The sequence below is a fragment of the Corythoichthys intestinalis genome, chromosome 5, assembly GCF_030265065.1.
Source record: "Corythoichthys intestinalis isolate RoL2023-P3 chromosome 5, ASM3026506v1, whole genome shotgun sequence".
NCBI classification, from domain to species: domain Eukaryota; kingdom Metazoa; phylum Chordata; class Actinopteri; order Syngnathiformes; family Syngnathidae; genus Corythoichthys; species Corythoichthys intestinalis.
The window spans coordinates 28,135,557-28,157,564 of record NC_080399.1 but is presented as its reverse complement, the minus strand read 5'-3'; the positions used below and the strand labels follow the sequence as shown (position 1 = coordinate 28,157,564).

At 43.6% G+C, this 22,008-nt stretch overlaps 1 protein-coding gene across 1 annotated transcript; it reads right to left on the bottom strand.

Moving 5' to 3' along the window:
- Positions 1 to 246: 246 nt before the first annotated feature.
- swap70b (switching B cell complex subunit SWAP70b) lies at positions 247 to 20,164 on the bottom strand. The gene is made up of 12 exons (XM_057837711.1): positions 19,991 to 20,164; positions 18,734 to 18,874; positions 9,928 to 10,101; positions 9,486 to 9,719; positions 9,224 to 9,370; positions 9,044 to 9,152; positions 7,157 to 7,338; positions 3,805 to 3,912; positions 3,565 to 3,731; positions 1,174 to 1,372; positions 994 to 1,090; positions 247 to 773 (listed from the first exon to the last, which is right to left on the bottom strand). The coding sequence occupies exons 1-12, from the start codon at positions 20,084 to 20,086 to the stop codon at positions 655 to 657; spliced, it is 1,773 nt and encodes a 590-aa protein (XP_057693694.1). The 5' UTR covers positions 20,087 to 20,164; the 3' UTR covers positions 247 to 654.
- Positions 20,165 to 22,008: the final 1,844 nt, after the last annotated feature.

The following is a 22,008-nucleotide window of genomic DNA, read 5'->3' as shown; positions in this document are numbered from 1 at the left end:
TCTCGTCGAATTGCAGCAGCCCATCTCGCTCTCTCCTCTCTGGGTCTCTCGGAATCCGGTAGAACTTTTATTATTTATTATTTATTTATTAGTTATTTTCCTGACGATATTTACAATTAATTCACATTCCTTTCATAGCAACCAGTGTGGTGCCCTCTAACGAACATACTGTGAATGATGAGAACATAAAAGGCAGGCATTTTCACACTGCACTGTACAGTACAGTAAAACTCAAGCTATTTCAGCGAGTTTTCCAACAAGTTTTTATTCCACATTTTATATTTGTTCACAACTTAAAACAGTACACACTTCCAAACACGCACTTCTGTCATTCTAATTCTATTCTACAGCAGTGTTAAAAAGTTCACCAGTTATTATTAACATATGTGCTATACTTATTCGGAGTCAAAAATATATATTTACATATAAATCTTACGTAGGAGTAGCAAAAGGTACACTGACTGGAAGGTCATCATAGAGAAAATACTGAAATTCAGGGTTTATTAAAGTGAGTTTTTTCTAAAATTTTGGATGCTTACCATTTAGTTTAGTGGTAAGAAAAATATGTAAAGCATGACACTGATGATAGTATTTGTATTCCTACCATGAACGGCAGTGTTAGCATTGCTAACGTAGCATTGTTGTTGTTGACGTTTACTGTGCCGGCGTTTCCTGGTTCTTCATTTCCTGCCATTTTTTCTCCCTCAGGCTCAGCTCAGCATCAGAGAACGCAGCCGGGCCCCAGTTTGTGATCATCTGATGTCCCTTGGAGCCTGACATGTGGGAAGGAACACGCTATGATAATAGTCATATTTCAGTGCTTTTGATATTAATAAATGTACAGTCCATTTGAACTGGACGTCGGGAGTTTCATTTCACTGACAAATGTGCAGACAATTGGTGATTGGAGTGTCAAGCTAAAGTTATAACCTACAGGAATATTACAAATTGTTTTTATGTGCATCTAGCAACACGCAAATGTTTCAGCATTACCTGGCTGAATAAGGCGCATGAACCCCTCATGTTCAGCCACTTTGTGCTTCCACGATTTTGTGTTGTTGGTGGCGTCTTCCAGCTTCTTCATCACCGTCTGACTCACACAAAAAAGAAAAAATCATGACGATGATGATAATCCACTTTAACGTATTGCGGCTGGGGTTTGTATTATGTGACCTGGTACTGCTCCAGCACCCCCTGCCTATCCAGCTCTAGCTGCTGCAGCTGCGTCATGGCGTCTCTCAGAGCATTGTCCTTGGCCAGCCGCTCTTTGTGCAGCTCCTGCTTCTCGGCCTCTGTCTCTGAGATGGCTTGCTGCTGCCTCAGGTGGATCTGCTCCAGCTCGGCCCGCTTGGCCGCTTCCTCCTCCAGCAATCTGCGGAGGAGCTATTGTTACACTGACCACACAGCAACTGTCATATTACCACTTAAAACACTAAAACTACAGAAACAGATCAACAACCTTCCTACTATTCTAACTGCTTTAATGCTCATTCATTAATTAACTCACTGACTGCCATTGACGGCGGAAGAAAGCCAATCCATTTTGACCTTCTATCGCTGTCAACTGCACTGAAACATGATCAAACAATACCAGCCATCCAAGTTACAATTGATTTGATGTCTACCGCTATCAGTGGTAGTGAATGAGTTAAGATTACTACTGTTCTACAAGCAATGTGTAATTACAGCTGCTGCTATTTCCTTTATCTGTGTGTGTTGTTAAATTGCGCTAAGTCACTCTCTCTATGGTCAGGAAAGTAAATAAAGTCAGCAAAGAGGAAGGAAGGAAGGTCAAAGAGGAACTTGAACTGGACTGGTTGTGACACCATTTAATATTCCTTTCGGAACATCGCATTGATGATTTCTATATAAATTGAGTTAATTTTTAGACTGCCCAGAGGGAAGTCTCAACAACTCTTTTTTTCTCGGTCTTGTGGAAGACACATACTGAAATTGTTCATCTGCCGTTAGTCGTTGGCGGATCTAAATGAAATTTGGTAGGTATATTCAAGGGATGTATAGGCAGCAATCCTCAGAGTAAAATAAGTGTTTTTTGTCTCAGGAGTGATTAATCAGATTAACTAATTGATGATTTAAAGTAGTACATTTTTCTATTTTTGTAAATGGGTCACAGTCAAACTTGGTCAGTACATTTTAGGGATGTACTTGGGCCCTATTTCTAATATTTTCGTCTCAGGGCTGATTAATTACGTTGATTAATGGCTGAATTACTTTAGCCAGGAGAGGGCATGCGCACTCTTTGGTTTAGCTTTTAGTATCTCTCGGCTGATGAGATATTGAGGGAACGCGCCGGGCGGTCGTAGTTCATTTTGAATTTGTTCAAATGAAGCCCCTTTCACACACATATCCCGGTAAATTCCCTTGTAAGGTAACTCGGGATTTACTCACGTCATTGCTTTCACACATGGAGAGATATCCCAGGAATCAAGCAGGCTGGACACTTTCACAGACGTGTCCCGTGTTGCCGACTCGGCGATCTCTGTGCGGGGAGGGCTGCTGGTGCGATTTTATAACCCGGACATTACGTCATTTTTGGTCGGCATCTGCGGTTGTCACATTCTGTTGGTCGGATTGTGTTTTGTTTCAGAGCTGGTTGTGGGAGCATTCCCAACGTCGTACCTGATATTATAAGATATTAACTTGCTGGGTGCCATTCCACACCTTGTACTCTCGAATTTCATGCATTTGCTAGCTTGTTTGTCTGCTGCCCTTGTTTTAAAATTCCTGAAATTGTGCTGGTATTTGAGTGTATTTATTTTGTTGTCTCATCGGCTCTCTTCCTACCGCTTAGGTTAGTATTATTGATCCCCGTCCACCTATGTCACGGACCCATTGTGTTATTTCCCCTTTTCCGCAATCGCGTGTATTTTTGTTTGTATTTAATAAACCTTTGAACGCATCCCTCCCTTGTTTTCTGCTTTGAGGTACAACCTTGTTTCCGCAGTTCCGGACCCCAACATCAGCAACAAAATAAACCACACATTTCCAAAGATGGACAATGGACTCTCTTCCTCGGTTCTACGCTCTAGTAGCAATTTAATTTCGTTATTTTTCCGTTTAATTTTGCCATTTCCAGTTTGCCATGTTAATAATTGTGATGTTTGTTTACCGCTGTTCATCTTACTGCGAAGAAAGAGGAAATGACGATTGGCCCACCGTGATATTTACATCACCAACCATCGTGCTGTGACCCGTGAAATCAAACGCGTGCTTTCACACAAACCTCGTCCCGGGAAAGTCCCGGACATAAAACTAAGATCCAACCCGTTAAATGTCCGCGTAATCGCTGTGTCAGTCGACCCGTGATATTGCTTTCACACACAAGGGCTACCCGTTTAAATCCCGGGATTTTAACGGTGTTCAGGTATATGTGAAAAGGGCTTATGTCAGTTGTATGTGTATAGTGGGAAAGACACAGGAGGTCTGCCATTTTGGTCAGAAACTTCAGGATCAGTAAAGGAACATCGTCCTACAGTTTTTGTCTATTTGCTACAAATTTGAAGCATGAATTTTATATAGAGGGTAATATTTTTGCCGTCTTACCTGGCCTGCAGCTTTCGGACTGTCTCCTCATCTTGGCGAGCACGGCGCTCATCCTCTAAAGCATCCTCCAGCTGCCGATACATGTCCTCCATCTCGCGGACCTTTTGCAGGTACTGCTCGAGTTCTGTGGACTTCTGGGCTACCTGTTCCTCCATTTGTTGCCTCACCTAAACATGTGTAGAGAGCAAGTAATGTTTCCATGATGTGTGAAGATAGACGAGGGTCTACGAACTCACGTACCATCTTCTCTCTCTCCAGATCCACCCTGTAGCGGTCCTGAAGGTCGGCCTGGGTCTGAAGGCGCCGTCGCTCTTCCTCCGCCGCATTAGCTGCCGCTTCGTCGAGAGCCTGATGACCACACATTAGATAGTAAATTGCCATAAAAGTGTTTTTTCTATGAAGATCAATTCACTTATGATATATTTTTTGAGAAAGTGAATGAATAAATATATGCAAGTTCATGATTATTATTCATTTAGTAGTAAAGCATAAGGTGGCCATTTTAAGACCATGATGAAGCACCATGTTTGTGTGCGTATACAATAAACAATGGCAACAAACAAACAAATAATGCACTGAGTTTACTTCTGTGCAGTTAGTGTGAGCGTGTATCTTATTGTGCATTCATGCAGTCACGAACTATGCTGGACAAAAGAGTCGCACCTCAATGCCAAATGTTTGTGCATTCAGCACCAAGACAAAGTGTGTCAGCCAGTAAGCACACCAAACTGTCAGACGCACACTCACACAAAGACACGTACTGTGTACCCACTTGTACAACAATAGCTGACTCAACCTGTTTCAGTCAGTTTCCCCCCACAGGAAATAAAGGAACTAGAAATAATCTTTTCCAGGGTTAGAAAAACACAAAATCCCCATCATGACTTAACTATGCCATTACAGCAACTTTATTTTATAGAGTAAAAGTTCATAACGCTGAAGCAAACATGAGTCCCAAACAAAGCGACTGCAATAGCGCCGCAATCCAAATGTCAGCAGTCTCAGGACGTTCTAGTTTGGCGATATGAACTGGAAGAGCATGTTTAATGGCGACTGACCGAGCCACCAATCCTGCTTTAATCCGCATTCCAGCATGACAAGTGACTCATTATTCATGATCAGAGGGGCGTAGAAGTGGAGAAGCGGAGGTTAGGGGGGCTTCGGATGTTATTAGTATTCATGATGTGGCGTCACACTGGCCAGAGAGTGCGAATGAAGCCTAGAGGACAATTTTGCTGCTTGGAATAACAATGGCGCTATTTAACACCACGTGAAGTCTTCATCCATGAGGACAGTTGCTCATCAGTTTGGATGGACATTATGACTATGACTACTTCGAGAGGTAAAGCTGTGCACTGCTTTAAGTGCTATGTTAACGAACAAGCAAGTTTATACAGTGAAGAAAATAAGTATTTGAACACCCTGCTATTTTGCAAGTTCTCCCACTTGGAAATCACAGAGGAGTCTAAAATTTTCATCGTAGGTGAATGTCCAATATGTGAGAGATCTAAAAAGAAAAATCCATATCAATATATATATATAAATCAATATATTTGTGTGATACAACTGCAAATAAGTATTTGAATTAGGAGTGTGACAAAATATCGAAATGGCGATATAGTTATTGATATGCTCCTGTCAAGAATCGAAATATCGTTTTAAAAAGGTGTCAATGTTAAAAAAAAGGAACCATCAAGTTGCTACCAAAATCTTCCACTATAATAGTGTCTCAGTTAACTCTAAGGCTGCCATTGACGGTGCTTGAAGCCCAATCCATTTAGACTGAGAAGGTTCGTTCATTCAAAACCAGAGCATTCACAGTCATTCGGTCCGATTTTCGGGGCATTTACAGGTCATTTCCTGTTGAGTTTAAATCACTGCCTATTCATTTGGGTGATTCCCAGGTCACTTCCTGTTCTGCGACTCAAAATAAACAGGAAGTGACTCATTAAAATACTCCAAAATCAACAGGAAGTAACTGAAAATCAACAAGTAAATGACCTTAAATGGCCCAAAATTACCTCATTGCCGCATTGGCTGCCATTGACAGTCATAGACGTTCAATCCGTTTGAAGTGGCAGTTCAAATGGATTGGACGTCTACTAGTGATAAACTCATTCCAATTCACAGCAGACACTTGTTTTTCTGTTTATTAGTTGTTTGTAGAAAATCCTAGACCAATGTACCAATGTATCGCTAATCGTTGTATCGCCATATCGTCAGATCATCGTTATCTTGAGCTTTGTATCGCAAATCGTATCGTATTGTGAGATACCGAGAGGTTCCCGCTCCTAATTTGAACACCTGTCGATCAGCTAGAATTCTGACCCTGAAAGACCTGTTAGTCCGCCTATTAAAGTCCACCACTCCATGTATTATAGTGAATCAGATGCACCTGTTTGAGGTTGATAGCTGCATAAAGACACCTGTCCATCCCTTAGAATCAGTAAGATTCAAACTTTTAACATGGCCAAGACCAATGAGCTGTCCAGAGACACAAGCGATAAAACTGTACACCTCAACAAGGCTGGAAAGGGCTACGGAGCAATTGCCAAGCAGCTTGATGAAAAAAGGTCCAATGTTGGAGCAATCACTAGAAAATGGAAGAAGCTAAACATGACAGTCAATCTTAATCAGAGTAGAGCCCCATGTAAGATATCACCTCGTGGGGTCTCAATGATCCTAAGAAAGGTGAGGAACCGGCCCAGAACTACATGGCAGGAGTTGGTCAATGACCTGAAAAGAGCTGGGAGTACAGTTTCCTAGGTTACTGTTGGTAATACAGTATGATGTCATGGTTTGAAATCATGCATGGCACGGAAGGTTCCCCTGCTTAAACCAGCACATGTCAAAGCCCGTCTTAAGTTTGCCTATGACCATTTGGATGATGCAGAGGACCCATGAGAGCACGTTTTGTGGTCAGATGAGAGAAAAATAGAACTTTTTGGTCATAATTCCACTAACCATGTTTGGAGGAAGAAGAATGAGTACTATCCCAAGAACACCATCCCTACTGTGTAGCATTGGGGGGTAAACATCAAGTTTTCTTGGTGTGTCAATGTTAGATATCAGATAAAGGCTAGATTAGCCAGATAACTGATATCAAGATGGTTCTAAAGCAAAATCTAGGTCCCACTGGTAGACAACTTTCTTACGGACTACATGTCATCAAAGCATTACTAATGAATTGCTAGATGTTAACTACAAAACAGTTTGTGAAGACTTACCGAATTTTCAGCATTATAAGGACCACCTAAAAGCCTTCAATTTGACAGTGCGCTTCTAATCCGATGTGCCTTTTATATGGCTCGGTATTGGTTAATCATGGCATGGCATTCCCTTTAGCGATGCTCCATCTAGTGAATGCATAACGCAACACCAACACTACTACTACTGCACCTTATAATGCAGTGCGCCCATTCATTGAAGGTGCGCCTTGTACTCCAATGTGCCTTATTGTGCGGAAAATACAGTACGTTATATTACAGAATCGTTCTTCCTTGCAACAAAGGTGATCCAAAAAATCTCTTTTTTGTGTTTAGCAACAATTAAAAAACTACAGCAGTAGGGTCCTCCTTGTGGTAATCCTTACCTTCCTCATGTCTTCAAGCTCGTGCTGCTTGGCCTCGTTGGCCGTCTGTAGCTCCTTCATCCTGGTCTGCAGCTCTTCCTGGTCGGCCTTCTGCTTGAGGCGCATCTCGCGCCGTTTGTGGCGTGACTCGCGGTGTGGCGCCGGACGGCCTGCTCGCATCAGGTTTAAGCAGGTCTGGATAGCTAAAATGAAACGCACGTGTTGAATAAAGATTATCTATACTACAATACTTACAAAAATGTTGGGTTGTTGGGCTGCCAAGGGGGTTTTATGGATAAACCTAAACTGCTCTGTAGCTTTACAGGTGAACTTTTTTGACCTCGTAAATAATTTTGAATGCACTTGTCCAACTGTTCACTATTTCACCACGTCACATAAGTTTGTTTTTTTTAAGGGTGCTAAAGGCTTTCTTCTCAGAATTTGTAATTATAGAGCCTACTCACATGTCTTCACAACCACACCTCCGCGCCATTATTGTCCGTCAACTCGTCGTGTTTACGCATTACCGCTACGTAAATTCCTCCTATTATGGCGTGGTTTTCTGCTCGTTAACATTAATAATGAAAATGGTGAAGGTGTGTGTGGCGGTTGGTTGCAGTAAAAGAGAAGATAGACAAAGAGACTTGAAGTTCTAACGTGTTCCGAGAGACCCGGAGAGGAGAGCGAGATGGACTGCTGCAATTCGACGAGAAAACTGGGCACCAAACGATCACCACAGATTATGTAGTAGTCATCTTATATCTGGTAGGATACATTTAATATATATTTAGAGGGTTTTGGGCCGACAAACACAATTAAGATCATTGCGAGGCTAATCTCCGACAACATACAGTTTCAAATTCAAGATGCTTACAGTATTTCTTCCACCATCATTATTTTTTGAATAATATTTAGCTGGTACCAAGTGAAAGAAGCTGGCATCGTCTACGGATCATCAGTTAGACAGGTGTGTCCAAACCTTTTGCAAAGGGTGCCAGATTTGGTGTGGTAAAAATGCGGGGGGGTGGGGTGGGGGGGAGGGCTGATTTACATAGAACAATATATTTAAACAAATTTTAGCAAGCCCTTCTGTGTGTCATATTTGCTTTATTATTTTTTTTTTATTCATAATTTCAACAATGTCGTCTTTGTGGCATTCTCTTTCGACACTCGGGCTCTTGCGAAATACTGCCGCTGTGAAATTAAACTAGCTTCAAGTTGCTGCGTATATCTTCCCTGTAATGTTGTACATGTTAGCGTGTCTTGTTTGGTAATATTGCGTCACATCGAACTCTTTGAAAAGAGTGACTGTCTCTTTGCAATGAGGCAGACACAGTTGTTGCGTATTTTATTGAAGAAATAGTCCAATATCCACCTATCCTTGAAGCGTCGGCCATCGCAGTCAACTTTTTTTTTTTTATTGATTGTCGCCATTTTAGAAAATTGGAAGTACAGGGTCACACAGGGGTAACGTTGCTTAGAGTGCTGCTGTTGAAGTTTTTCAAACTTTCGTGAGAATACGCTGAGTTTCTGTGGACAAGATAGTTGTAAATATCAGGGTAGTAGATGTCAGGCAGAGACGGCGAAGACAGCGGGTCGAAAAATATCAATTTAGGCATCAAATATGGATCTGGCGAATGGATCGACCGAAGCTTTTCCACATAACGCCTTTTATGCAACACATCCAATGAGTTTACAGCGTCTGAAAGCACCGGGGCTTCCATGAATTTCACTATAAATTGCACGACAAATTGAAACCATTGAGAATACGGATAAACAATGACGGACAACATGGTGGCCGGATACAGCGACACGTCATTGTGTGACGTTGGTGAGTGGGGTCTATATGCGCTTCTGTGACTGTCCATATTATTTTTTAGTGTGTCGTAGAAGAGACCACTCCCTCACCCTGAATCCACTCCTGCTTCTTTTTCTTGTCCGACGCATTGATTTCAAAACTCTTTTGTGATGATCTGATGAAGAATAGACACTTCTTGCCATCCTTGTCCGCTAGAGGCTAAAAAGTACCACATCTAAATTCAATAAGCCACACCAAATTCACTTTGTTGTCATTGAGGTTGCCCTTGCCTCTACGCTGCAGTGTTCGTCTAGCATTATGTCGCCCTTCTTCTCACTCTGGTCCTCGCTCACATAGTAGGAGATGGAGTTAGGCTTTAGTGTGAACCAGCGTTCCGTCCAATTCTTCCTTTTGTGGCCTTTTTTCATCATGTAGCCCTGCAAGAAATGCATCTTAAAATAAACACTGCAATCATTTAAATAAACAATTCAATTTGGATAATTAGTCCAACAATTGCTGCAATTCCGTTTACTATTGACCATTAGAACACACCTGCTTGAGAACATCCAGGATGAGCTCCTGGTGGAGCTCGTGGATGCCCATGGAGAGGGTCTGTCGGTCCATGCCCTTGCTGAAGTGTCCGGAGCCTACCAGAGTGATCAGCTGCCATACGTTGATGCTCTGCTGCTGCTGCTGAGAGAGCATATGCAGCTTGTAGTCCTCAAAGCGCTCCTCCACCCAGCTGCCCCCCATCGCCTCTGTCAGCTTGCGCAGGAAGTACTCTATCTGGAGAATCGGGAGGTAAAACATGACATGTGAAGGCTGAAAGATGATGTCTGTGAGCACAAATGACAGGTACAGTATGAGGAAGTTCTTAACTTCCCTTGCTTGAATGACCCTCAGCGACCCATCAAGTGACCGATCAGCTTACCTCCAAACAAATACATGTGAATCTGTTCTCGAGCGATTCACAGGAACACGGAAAACACCTCACCTCTTCTGTGACGATGACTGGCGGGTAACTATCCTCTGACAAGAAGTTGAAGATGCACCAGATTTTGAAGGCATCTTCATTGGAGATGAGCAAGTTGGCCTGGTCCAGGTTCTTCCTGGAGCACAAAGTCCAGCACATCCAGTCGAAGTCCTGCCGGTCAAAGTTGTTTGTTGCCTGTCACACATGATTCAAAAGTTGTCAATCGTTGAACAAGGGATTTAATTTTTTCTACAAATTATGGCATCCCATAACAATCATTTTCAGATTGATCGTTGATTATCACACTGATTTCAACCTTTTCTGAGTCACGGCACGTTTTTACAATGGAAAAAATCTCGTGGCACACCACAAACCAAAAATGTTTCATATGAATTAAATGGAAAGGACACTTCATGTATCGACACTTGACAAGTCTAGTCAAATCATGTACAGTAGAAGTGCTAGGGTCCACATTGTCGTGGAGAGCAAGGTGGCTGATGGCTAGAAATCCGAGCAGTTCTTGAATGCGACACGACCAATACCTCGCTCATCTGCACACGACCGAAAACTTTCTACCTACTCCTTCCTTCCAACTGCAAAAAAAAAAAAAAAATGCAACATTGGATAATTTTTCACGGCACACCTGACGATCGCTCGCGGCACACCGGTTGAAAAACACTGGATTATCAGAATGACATACAAACCTCCCTAACCATTAAAAACAAGATAAAGGTATAATAATTATACGTATACACTGCTGGCCAAAAGTATTGGCACCCCTGCAATTCTGTCAGATAATGCTAATTTTCTCCCAGAAAATTATTGCAATTAAAAATGCTTTGGTAGCAATATCTTCATTTATTTTGCTTATAATAAAAAACCACAGGAGGATTGATTTTTTTTTTTTTAATCATTATCATTTTACACAAAACTCCAAAAATGGGCAGGACAAACGTTTTGGCACCTTTTGAAAAATCATGTGATGCTTAACTAATTTGTGTAATTAACAGCACCTGTTACTTACCTGTGGCACATAACAGGTGGTAGCAATAACTAAATCACACTTGCAGCCAGTTGAAATGCATTAAAGTTGACTCAACCTCTGTCCTGTGTCCTTGTGTGTACCTCATTGAGCATGGAGAAAAGAAAGATGACCAAATAACTGTCTGAGGACTTGAGAAGCAAAATTAAGAGGAAGCATGGGCAATCCCAAGGCTACAAGTCCATCTCCAAAGACCTGAATGTTCCTGTGTCTACCGTGCACAGTGTCATCAATAAGTGTAAAAGCCCATGGCACTGTGGCTAACCTCCCTAGATGTGGATGGAAAAGAATAATTGAAAGATTTTAACGAAAGATTGTGCGGATGGTGGACAAAGAACCTCGACTAACATCCAAAAAAGTTCAAGCTGTCTTGTAGTCCGAGGGTACAACAGTGTCAACCCGTACTATCCGTCAGCGTCTGAATGAAAAGGGACTCTATGGTAGGATACCCAGGAGGACCCTACTCCTGACCCAGAGACATAAAAAAGCCAGGCAGGAGTTTTCCAAAACTTACCTGTGGAAGTCCAAAACGTTTTAGAAGAATGTTCTCTAGTCAGATGAGACAAAAGTAGAGCTTTTTGGGAAAAGGCATCAACATAACAGTTTACAGGGGAAAAAAACGAGGCCTTCAAAGAAAAGAACACGGTCCCCACAGTCAAACTTGTCGGCAGTTGCCTGATGTTTTGAGGTTGCTTCACTACCTCTGGCACTGGACTGCTTGACCATGTGCATGGCGCTATGAAGTTTGAAGACTACCAACAAATTTTGAAACAATGTAGGGCCCAGTGTGAGGAAGCTGGATCTCACTCAGAGGTCATGGGTCTTCCATCAGGACAATGACCCAAAACACACTTCAAAAAGCACTAGAAAATGGTTTGAAAGAAAGCGCTGGAGACTTCTAAAGTAAAGTTGTATTTAAGACCTTTTATGAGATTTTAGGAGAATACAAGACACATTTTAAGGCCTAAACTTCAAATTATTGGATTTAAGACTTTAAAAAAAAAAAAATTTTATAGACTTTTCAAGACCCCGCGGATACCCTGTGTATATGATCAATATTGGTTAATCATGGCATGCATAACACAACCCCAACCACTACTACCACTACTAATGCACCTTATATATTTAAAAAAAAAAATTAAGATAGGCCATTCATTGAAGGCGTGCCTTATATTCCAATGGGCTTTGTAGTGCGGAAAATGCGGTCCTTGCATTTGAATTTTAAAATTCTTATGTTGGACAGCGATTTTATTGCTGTCCCTCAATGTGTCTCTAAACCAGCATGTCCAAAGTCCGGCCCAGGGGCCAAATGCAGCCCGTGGTCAAATTTCATCCGGCCCCCAACCCCTGTCATAAAATCAATAACGTCTGGTCCGCACACACTAATAAATTGGTCAGCAGTACTGCTACCAGCATATGAACTAGCTTACACACTAAATTTACCCACTAAAAAGCAGCAGCACTCTAAGCAACATTATCCTGCGTGACCCTTTACTTCCAATTTTCTAAAATGGTGACAATCAACAAAAAAAAAGAAAGTTGACTGCGACGGCCGACGCTTCAAGGATAGGTGGAAATTGGGACTATTTCTTCGCTAAACTACGCATCAACTGTGTCTGTCTCATTTGCAGAGACAGTCATTGTTTTTAAAGAGTTCAACGTGAAGCGTTATTAAATAAACAAGACACGTTGACATGTACGACAAGATTACAGGGAAGATACGCAGCGAAGCGAATTAAAGCAACTTGAAGCTAGTTTAATTTCACAGCAGCAGTATTTCGCAAGACCCCGAGAGTCGAAAGAGAACGCAACAAAGGCTAGCTGCGAAATTGTTGAAACTATTATTTAAAAAAATAATAAAGCAAATGTGACATACAGAATGGCTTGCTAAAATTTGCTTAAATATATTGTTCTACGTAAAGGACATCAGCCAAGGTTGGCACCCCCACCTTTTTAACGCACCAAATCTGGCCCCCTTAGCAAAAAGTTTGGACACCCCTGCTCTATACCAAAGTAGCATGTATGTACTGTAATGCCATGTTCTGTTTTTCCCCTTAAGAACAAAGATGTGACTCTCTCTCTTTTAGAAACGAAGATATCTTTGGCTGACATTAACGGCAATAGACATCTAATCCATTTTTGGCTGAAGGCGAATGATCGCTTCCAGACCCTTCCAGTCAAAATGGATTGGACGTCTGTTGTTGTAAATTGGGTTTTCATCATTGTTTTCTATCTTTTACAAACTACCACAAGACATACTCAAAGACTAACACATACTTTGTGACCAGAGAATGAGTTAAGAATGAAACATTCTGTCATAAATGCTTGTCCTTGCACAGTTACAATTTCTCAATTTGCTGGCTTCTTTCCTAATTTCTCCATGAATAAAGCATATATCTGAAGAGCAAAATTCAGTATGTGTACATATAAGGAGGCACTGGTTGGCGGAGTTCCATCATTATTTCTGTAGCGCCAGAAAAGAGAAGTAGCTGTGTCAACAAGAGCAAAAATAAATCATGCTTAACTTCCCGAGAAAATGTGAGGAACACGCAGGGATTGTCAAGCGTCGGCATGGAGACAACTGACAGGCCAGGCGTGAACTCGTGCAGCTTCAAAGATGCAAAATGGGTGACCCCGAAGTTAAGCGTCTCTAGCACTCCTCATTATAACATAAGTTTTCTCAACATGTGTAATTTATAGAAGACTACTATACACACACACTTAGGGACAGGATATGATGCAACACGCTATTGTGCTATGTGGGGCTGATTTAGCACCCGTGCGGAAAATTGTGCCACTCCACCCAGAATGCCTCAGAGTGGGATCTCCCACAAAGATTAACAAATGTGCTAGACAATCCCCTCTTTTCTTTTTTCAAACCTAAGTAAAAATACTTCCTTAAAGCACAGATGCTCTAGTGGGAGATTTGTGTCAAAGTCGTACTGGAAAATGTTGCGATTTCATGAGAAGACTCAAGACTCACTCCATTCACGTGCACAATGGGTTGCCTTGTACAGTCATGTGATCAGATAGCAGGTTGGATCACCCTGACACGCACAGGCACCTAAAATTACACACATACTGTATATAGTACACACACATCCTATAAATGACTGTTTCCTTGTGTACCAGGGTGGAGTTTCCTCACTACAGTAATGCACCCCTCACATTATCTGTGAGTGTGTGCGTGTGTACATTTGTGTGGTGCCATGATGACGACACGTCCTGAACTTACATCACTACTTTTGCATTTCCTGACAGCACCAAAAATCACTCACAGTGAGGGAGAGAGTGAGAGTCCCTCATTATTAGCAGGATTGCTGTGTGTATCCCAATCACAAAAAACACATTTGAAATTTGAATAGGTTTAGGTTTAAAATCATAATGTCAGGACATAAAAGAACAAGCTCCTATGACATTATCATCATCAATAAGACTGGTCCAACAGTGCAATTATTGGAGCAATGCATGATAGCTGCATTAAATTTATCTTAATAATTATCAGACTATCGGCTGCTACTTTTTCCCCTCAGTTTGAATCCTGCGGTTTATAGTCCAGTGAGGCTTATTTGTTGATTTATTGAGTTAGTAGGTAACACTTTATTTGCCAGTGGCGTCATAAGACTGTCATAAGACCGTCATAATTATGACATGACACTATCATGGGCATTACTTAATGCTTGTGACTGATGTCATTAAGTGCCATTTGGCAAATTATGTCACGAACTCCATTTATGTCCAGCTCGGATCTTTTACATCCATTCAAAAGTGAGATAATTTGCTGGATGACACAAAATGACATCTGCCATAAGCATTCATTAATGCTCATGGCAGTGTCGTGTCATAATTATGATGGTCTTATGACAGTCTTGTGGTGCCACTGTCAAAGTGTTATCAAATTATTAGCAATTAATGAAACAACTGGAACAGTAACTCCATCCATCCATCCATCCATTATCTTCCGCTTGTTCCGGGGTCGGGTCGCGGGGGCAGCAGCTTTAACAGGGAAGCCCAGACTTCCCTCTCCCCAGCCACTTCAACCAGCTCCTCCGGCGGGATCCCAAGGCGTTCCCAGGCCAGCCGAGAGACATAGTCTCTCCAGCGTGTCCTGGGTCGTCCCCGGGGCCTCCCGCCGGTGGGACATGCCCGGAACACCTCTCCAGGGAGGCGTCCGGGAGGCATCCGAACCAGATGCCCGAGCCACCTCAGCTGGCTCCTCTCAACGCGGAGGAGTAGCGGCTCGACGCCGAGTCCCTCCCGGATGACCGAGCTTCTCACCCTATCTCTAAGGGAGAGCCCGGACACCCTGCGGAGGAAACTCATTTCGGCCGCTTGTATCCGGGATCTTGTTCTTTCGGTCACGACCCAAAGCTCGTGACCATAGGTGAGGGTAGGAACGTAGATCGACTGGTAAATCGAGAGCTTTGCCTTTCGGCTCAGCTCCTTCTTCACCACTACGGACCGGTGCAGAGTCCGCATTACTGCAGACGCCGCACCGATTCGCCTGTCGATCTCCCGCTCCCTCCTACCGTCACTCGTGAACAAGACCCCAAGATACCTGAACTCCTCCACTTGGGGCAGGATCTCATCCCCGACCCGGAGAGGGCACTCCACCCTTTTCCGACTGAGGACCATGGTCTCGGATTTGGAGGTGCTGATCTTCATCCCAACCGCTTCACACTCAGCTGCGAACCGCTCCAGTGAGAGTTGGAGGTCACGGCTTGATGAAGCCAACAGCACTAAATCATCTGCAAAAAGCAGAGATTCAATCCTGAGGTCACCAAACCGGACCCCCTCAACGCTTCGGCTGCGCCTAGAAATTCTGTCCATAAAAATTATGAACAAAATCGGTGACAAAGGGCAGCCTTGGCGGAGTCCAACCCTCACTGGGAACGAATTCGACTTACTGCCGGCAATGCGGACCAGACTCAGACACCGGTCGTACAGGGACCGAACAGCCCTTACCAAGGGGCTCGGTACCCCGTACTCCCGGAGCACCCTCCACAGGATTCCCCTAGGCACACGGTCGAACGCCTTCTCCAAATCCACAAAACACATGTAGACTGGTTGGGCGAACTCCCATGCACCCTCGAGGACCCTGCTGAGGGTGTAGAGCTGGTCCACTGTTCCACGGCCGTGACGAAAACCACACTGCTCCTCCTGAATCCGAGATTCGACTTCCCGACGGACCCTCCTCTCCAGCACCCCTGAATAGACTTTACCGGGGAGGCTGAGGAGTGTGATTCCTCTATAATTGGAACACACCCTCCGGTCCCCCTTTTTAAAAAGGGGGACCACCACCCCGGTCTGCCAATCCAGAGGCACTGTCCCCGATGTCCACGCGATGTTGTAGAGGCGTGTCAGCCATGACAGCCCTACAACATCCAGAGCCTTTAGGAACTCCGGGCGGATCTCATCCACCCCCGGGGCCTTGCCACCGAGGAGCTTACCAACCGCCTCAGTGACTTCAACCCCAGAGATCGAAGAGCCCACCTCAGAGTCCCCAGACTCTGCTTCCTCAAAGGAAGGCGTGTCGGTGGAATTGAGGAGGGCTTCGAAGTATTCTCTCCACCGACTCACGACGTCCCGAGTCGAGGTCAGCAGTACACCATCTTCACTATACACAGTGTTAATAGTGCACTGCTTTCCTCTCCTCAGACGTCGGATGGTGGACCAGAATTTCCTCGAAGCCGTCCGGAAGTCGTTTTCCATGGCCTCACCGAACTCCTCCCATGTCCGAGTTTTTGCCTCGGCGACTGCCGAGGCCGCAGTCCGCTTGGCCAGCCGGTACCTGTCAGCTGCCTCCGAAGTCCCACAGGCCAAAAAGGCCCGATAGGCCTCCTTCTTCAGCTTGACGGCATCCCTTACCGCTGGTGTCCACCAGCGGGTTCGGGGATTGCCGCCACGACAGGCACCAACCACCTTACGGCCACAGCTCTGATCGGCCGCCTCAACAATGGAGGTGCGGAACATGGCCCACTCGGACTCAATGGCCCCCACCTCCCCCGGGACAAGGGAGAAGTTCTGCCGGAGGTGGGTGTTGAAACTCTTGCTGACAGGGGATTCTGCCAGACGTTACCCGGCAGACCCTCACAATACGTTTGGGCCTGCCAGGTCTGGCCAGCATCTTCCCCCGCCATCGGAGCCAACACACCACCAGGTGGTGATCAGTTGACAGCTCCGCCCCTCTCTTCACCCGAGTGTCCAAAACATGCGGCCGCAAGTCCGATGACACGATTACGAAGTCGATCATCGAACTGCGGCCTAGGGTGTCCTGGTGCCAAGTGCACATATGGACACCCCTATGTTTGAACATGGTGTTCGTTATAGACAAACCGTGACGAGCACAGAAGTCCAATAACAGAGCACCACTCGGGTTCTGATCGGGGGGGCCGTTCCTCCCAATCACGCCCCTCCAGGTCTCACTGTCATTGCCCACGTGAGCGTTGAAGTCCCCCAGTAGAACGAGGGGGTCCCCAGAGGGGGCGCTCTCTAGCACACCCTCCAAGGACTCCAAAAAGGGTGGGTATTCTGAACTGCTGTTCGGTGCATAAGCGCAAACAACAGTTAGAACCCGTCCCCCCACCCGCAGGCGGAGGGAGACTACCCTCTCGTCCACCGGGGTAAACCCCAACGTACAGGCGCCAAGCCGGGGGACAATAAGTATGCCCACACCTGCCCGGCGCCTCTCACCATGGGCAACTCCAGAGTGGAAGAGAGTCCAACCCCTCTCGAGAGGATTGGTACCAGAACCCAAGCTGTGTGTGGAGGAGAGTCCGACTATATCTAGTCGGAACTTCTCTGCCTCACACACCAGCTCAGGCTCCTTCCCTGCCAGAGAGGTGACATTCCATGTCCCAAGAGTTAGCTTCAGCAGCTGGGGGTCGGACCGCCAAGGCCCCCGCCTTTGGCTGCCGCCCAACTCCCTACGCACCCGACCCCTTTGGCCCCTCCCACAGGTGGTGAGCCCATGGGAAGGGGAATCCACGTTGCCTTTTCGGGCTGAGCCCGGCCGGGCCCCATGGGGACAGGCCCGGCCACCAGACGCTTGCCTTCGAGCCCCACCTCCAGGCCTGGCTCCAGAGGGGGGCCTCGGTAACCCGCGTCCGGGCAAGGGAAACTGGGGTTCATTAATGTTGCTCATCATAAGGGGTCTTTTTGAGCCATACTTTGTCTGGCCTCTCACCTAGGACCTGTTTGCCATGGGTGACCCTACCAGGGGCTTAAAGCCCCAGACAACATAGCTCCTAGGTTCATTGAGACACGCAAACCCCTCCACCACGATAAGGTGATGACTCATGGGGGGGAACAGTAACTGACGGAAAAAATAGTACAGAACATGAATTTTGATTGTTATTTATATCTGTATTACTGAAATGGATGCTAGGAGGCATGTTGGACGACAACAGTGTTTACTGCAGGTGGAAGCATAGGTTGACTCTCCTCCAAGGGAGCAGTAATGGCCAAATGAAGCTTCTTGAAGCAATGAAGCTTCATGGTGGCTCATTTGGTTGTATGGCAGTCTTATGATGCCGCTGACAAAGTTTTACCGGTTAATATCTTTTGTTGTAAATATCCCATAATACAGTGAGGATAGCTGCGGCTTATAGTCCGGTTTGGCTTATCTAAGAACAAATGCCGTTTTCGTGTCAAATTTATGTGTGTATGTAATTTGTCTTATATTCAGGTGCGCCTTATAGTCCAAAAATGACAATATTTACCTTAATCTGAACAATTAAATATCAGTGTGTATAGATTTCATAGCCAGTATAGATGTACAACTACCTTGTCCAGGATGAATTTGTTAAGGTAAGGCATGTATCCTTGGTTGGAGACAGGCCCCTCATCGTCATCTTTAAAATGTTCTTCCAAAGCCACAGGGTCGTGAGGGATCTTCATGACAGTACATAAGTTGTGTGACAACACCTAAACAATGCAAACAACAATATTGACAGTTTTAAATTTTAAATACAATCAATCAATCAATCATCTGCCACTTAATCTTGGGACATTTCTATAGCCCTTTACAAAAACCCGAAAGGTCCTCAAAGTGTTTTTCAACAAAGACAAACATGGCTCATGATAAATAAAATAAAATGCACTACAATTTTGTTTGTATCATGTTTGATTCTGTTGAAGGATGCATTTGTATTTCATATAAATGGACTATTTCTTTCAACTCAAGTCGACTATCATTAACCCTGTCCAAAGAAAGTGACTATTTTTGGGTTGGTATGTGTAGAAGCCAAGTCTCAATTATTATATTTTTTTAAATACATGGTTTTATAAATACGTTTTTATCAATTAATAAAATGTTAATTAAAACATAACACAATTAAAATGAATAAAAGAGGTATGTATGGCACACAATAACGTTCAAAAGTTTTCTTTTAAAATATATATATTTAGGGACTGGCCTTAAATGCTCATCATTCAGTGACTTTGATCATTGAGCGGTGTTGACCATGTGCATCATGATCAATATGCATCATGGCTGTCAGCCTTTCCCAGTTAAAATGGATTGGACGTTTTTATATGAACAAGGATGTATATATAAGACTTTGACTAAGACTACACTGGCAAACCTTTTAAACACTTAAATGAATCAAAATAAATATTTTTCAGAGAATTGTAATAAATACACATTAAAAGTCTATATTTGCACCTCTGTGTCTTCAAAGCCCAAAGTTCATCAACGTGACTCATCAACGTATCTCATAAGTCCAAACATTCCGTTTCTTAATTTTGGCTTACTGATCATTTTTTGTGAGAAGTGGCATGTACACGATTGCTTTGAAAACAGTTATACAATGCCCTTTTATCTTCATCACTAGCTAACTTTTAGGACTCCAGTCTGTCGACCATTTCCTAGCTTCCGAAAAACAAATGACCACTGTTATAACCATATATTCCATAGAAATATTAAGTTTTCTTCGTAAAATTGGATGTCATGCAGGTGCGGGCATCCATGTGTTACGTTCTCGTCCTCGATGAGGAAGTTCAAAAGCTGTAGTTTTCTCTTCCTTTTTTTGTTTGTTTTACCTTTAGTTGAGATTTGGACACTTTTCCGCTCTTGTCCACGTCCAAAGCCGTGAACGCGTGCCAGATGGACTTCAGCAACTCGTCCCGCTGAGACATCACTGTATTCGGCTTGAACGCTGGTTCGACACGGTCTCTCCCCTTCTGCCTGGAAATCACAACGCTGTCTGCGTTCAGCCCATGTCATGTGACCTCGCCCGGGTCATCCCCCCCGCCCCGTCCCCAACACACACAGACAAAAAACGTCACATAAGTAATTGCTCAAACCTTGTTTCCGATATACTCTATTTACCTAATACTTACAAAAATAAACCACATGCCATTTTTACAGTACTGTATAAAAATGTCTTTTGTACATAGGCATGGGTTACTTCAGTAGATATTCATCATCTCAACATCCCTTTATCACAGTGATGTCCAAACTATGGCCTGTGGGCCAACTGTTGTGTAACTGCTTTTATTTGCCCACGCCAAATTGTGAAAATATCACTGAATATGCCCCGGGGTCAGCCCATATGGCTCCACGTCAAAATGGATTAGATATTTATTGCCATCAACAGCGGCAAAGGGCTTCATTCTTGGAAATGAAAATACATTTTTAAAAACCTCAGCTTTTTTTTTTTTTTTTTACCCGATTCTGATCCTCTGAAGATGACGAGATTGGGACAGATTTTCAATCATGTGATCAGATTTGGGACAGGTAGTCGCCATCGTAACGCGGAAATGGGACATTATCGACACGCCTTCGCATACAAACCATGTTATTTCTGCTCATTTTCTCCAGCAATCTTTCAAAAAAGAACATGGTGAATAAACACTGCTGCTATGGAACTTGTAGAAACGACTCTAGATATTACGACAAATGATGTTTTCTTCATACGTTTCCCGAAAGCAAAAACTCGTAGGAAAAAATGTGAAGAATGGATCAACTTGCGCGAATGTCCAAAAGACCAGTTTAACGCCAGCAAGATAAAACCATTCACATTTCATATGTAGTAAACATTTTGTTGGGGGCCATGGTCCTTCAGAGGATGAAGAGGTAAGCCATTTTGATTCTTTTTTTTTTCCGTGGTGTTTTGCCGTGCTGATTCTGTCTGACAATGAATGACCTGAAAAAAAATAAAATTGTATCTGACTGCAACTTTTCTGTTGTAGAAAAACAACTTTAGTATGGGGAAAGTGTAAATAAATTATAGAATTAAGATTTGTTATTTATGAAAACATTAAAAGTGTTTGTTGGCTGTCACTGGGTAGCATTTGCAATCGCTCTATGACTTTGCGATAGCAATGTAAATTGCACCCCAGAACTGACAGACATAAGAAAACCAGAGGATATAATATATAGGAAAGACAGGGCATATGATGGTAAAGGATAGATTGTTGAAATAGGAGAATGTCATTGTTAGTGGCGTAAGGCGATGCACACAGTGCATCAAAAGGTGTCGATAAAAAAGCTAACTCTGGATGAGGTCGGCTCGGTTCTTTTTCAGCCCGCGACACTCAAGCCATCTCTTTAACTGAATATATGTATGTTCTTCCACATATTTACCAGTGAATTTGGCACCAGGGACATCATTTTCGGACAGAATTGGTAGGTTTAGCTCAGTAAACATCTCGTTCGAACACTATTTCCATTTATTTACTGTTGGGGACAAACAGGAGGTTGATCTGCCTAGCTGCAATTGCCAACGTCATGAATATTAATGAGCAAAAGTAACATGTTGCTTGCGGTACGCCATTAGAGATTGACCAACTATCGGCCGGGCTTATTATCGGCATCGATATTTGGAAATTTGACCTATATCGGTATAAGCATTTTAAAAATTTTTTTTTTTTAAATCCGACCAACCGATATGAAAAACTTTTAAAACTGGGTTATTTCAGCTCAGATGCAGCCGCGCCTCATCTCCTGCACTAGTATTCACCCTTTCCTCTGATTGGTTAAATGGCAATTGTAAATGGAGATAGACTTGTTATTGCGCCTCTACACCTCAAACCGCTTCACACTATATCCTCATCTA

What these genes read in the sequence shown, in the direction of transcription:
- swap70b (XM_057837711.1), bottom strand. Translation starts at nt 20,086, where the DNA reads ATGTCTCAGCGGGACGAGTTGCTGAAGTCCATCTGGCACGCGTTCACG. An exon ending in TCCTGGATGTTCTCAAGCAG is followed by an intron (nt 9,371 to 9,485) that starts GTGTGTTCTAAT and finishes CATTTCTTGCAG; the next exon opens with GGCTACATGATGAAAAAAGG. An exon ending in AGCTTGAAGACATGAGGAAG is followed by an intron (nt 3,913 to 7,156) that starts GTAAGGATTACC and finishes TGTGGTCATCAG; the next exon opens with GCTCTCGACGAAGCGGCAGC.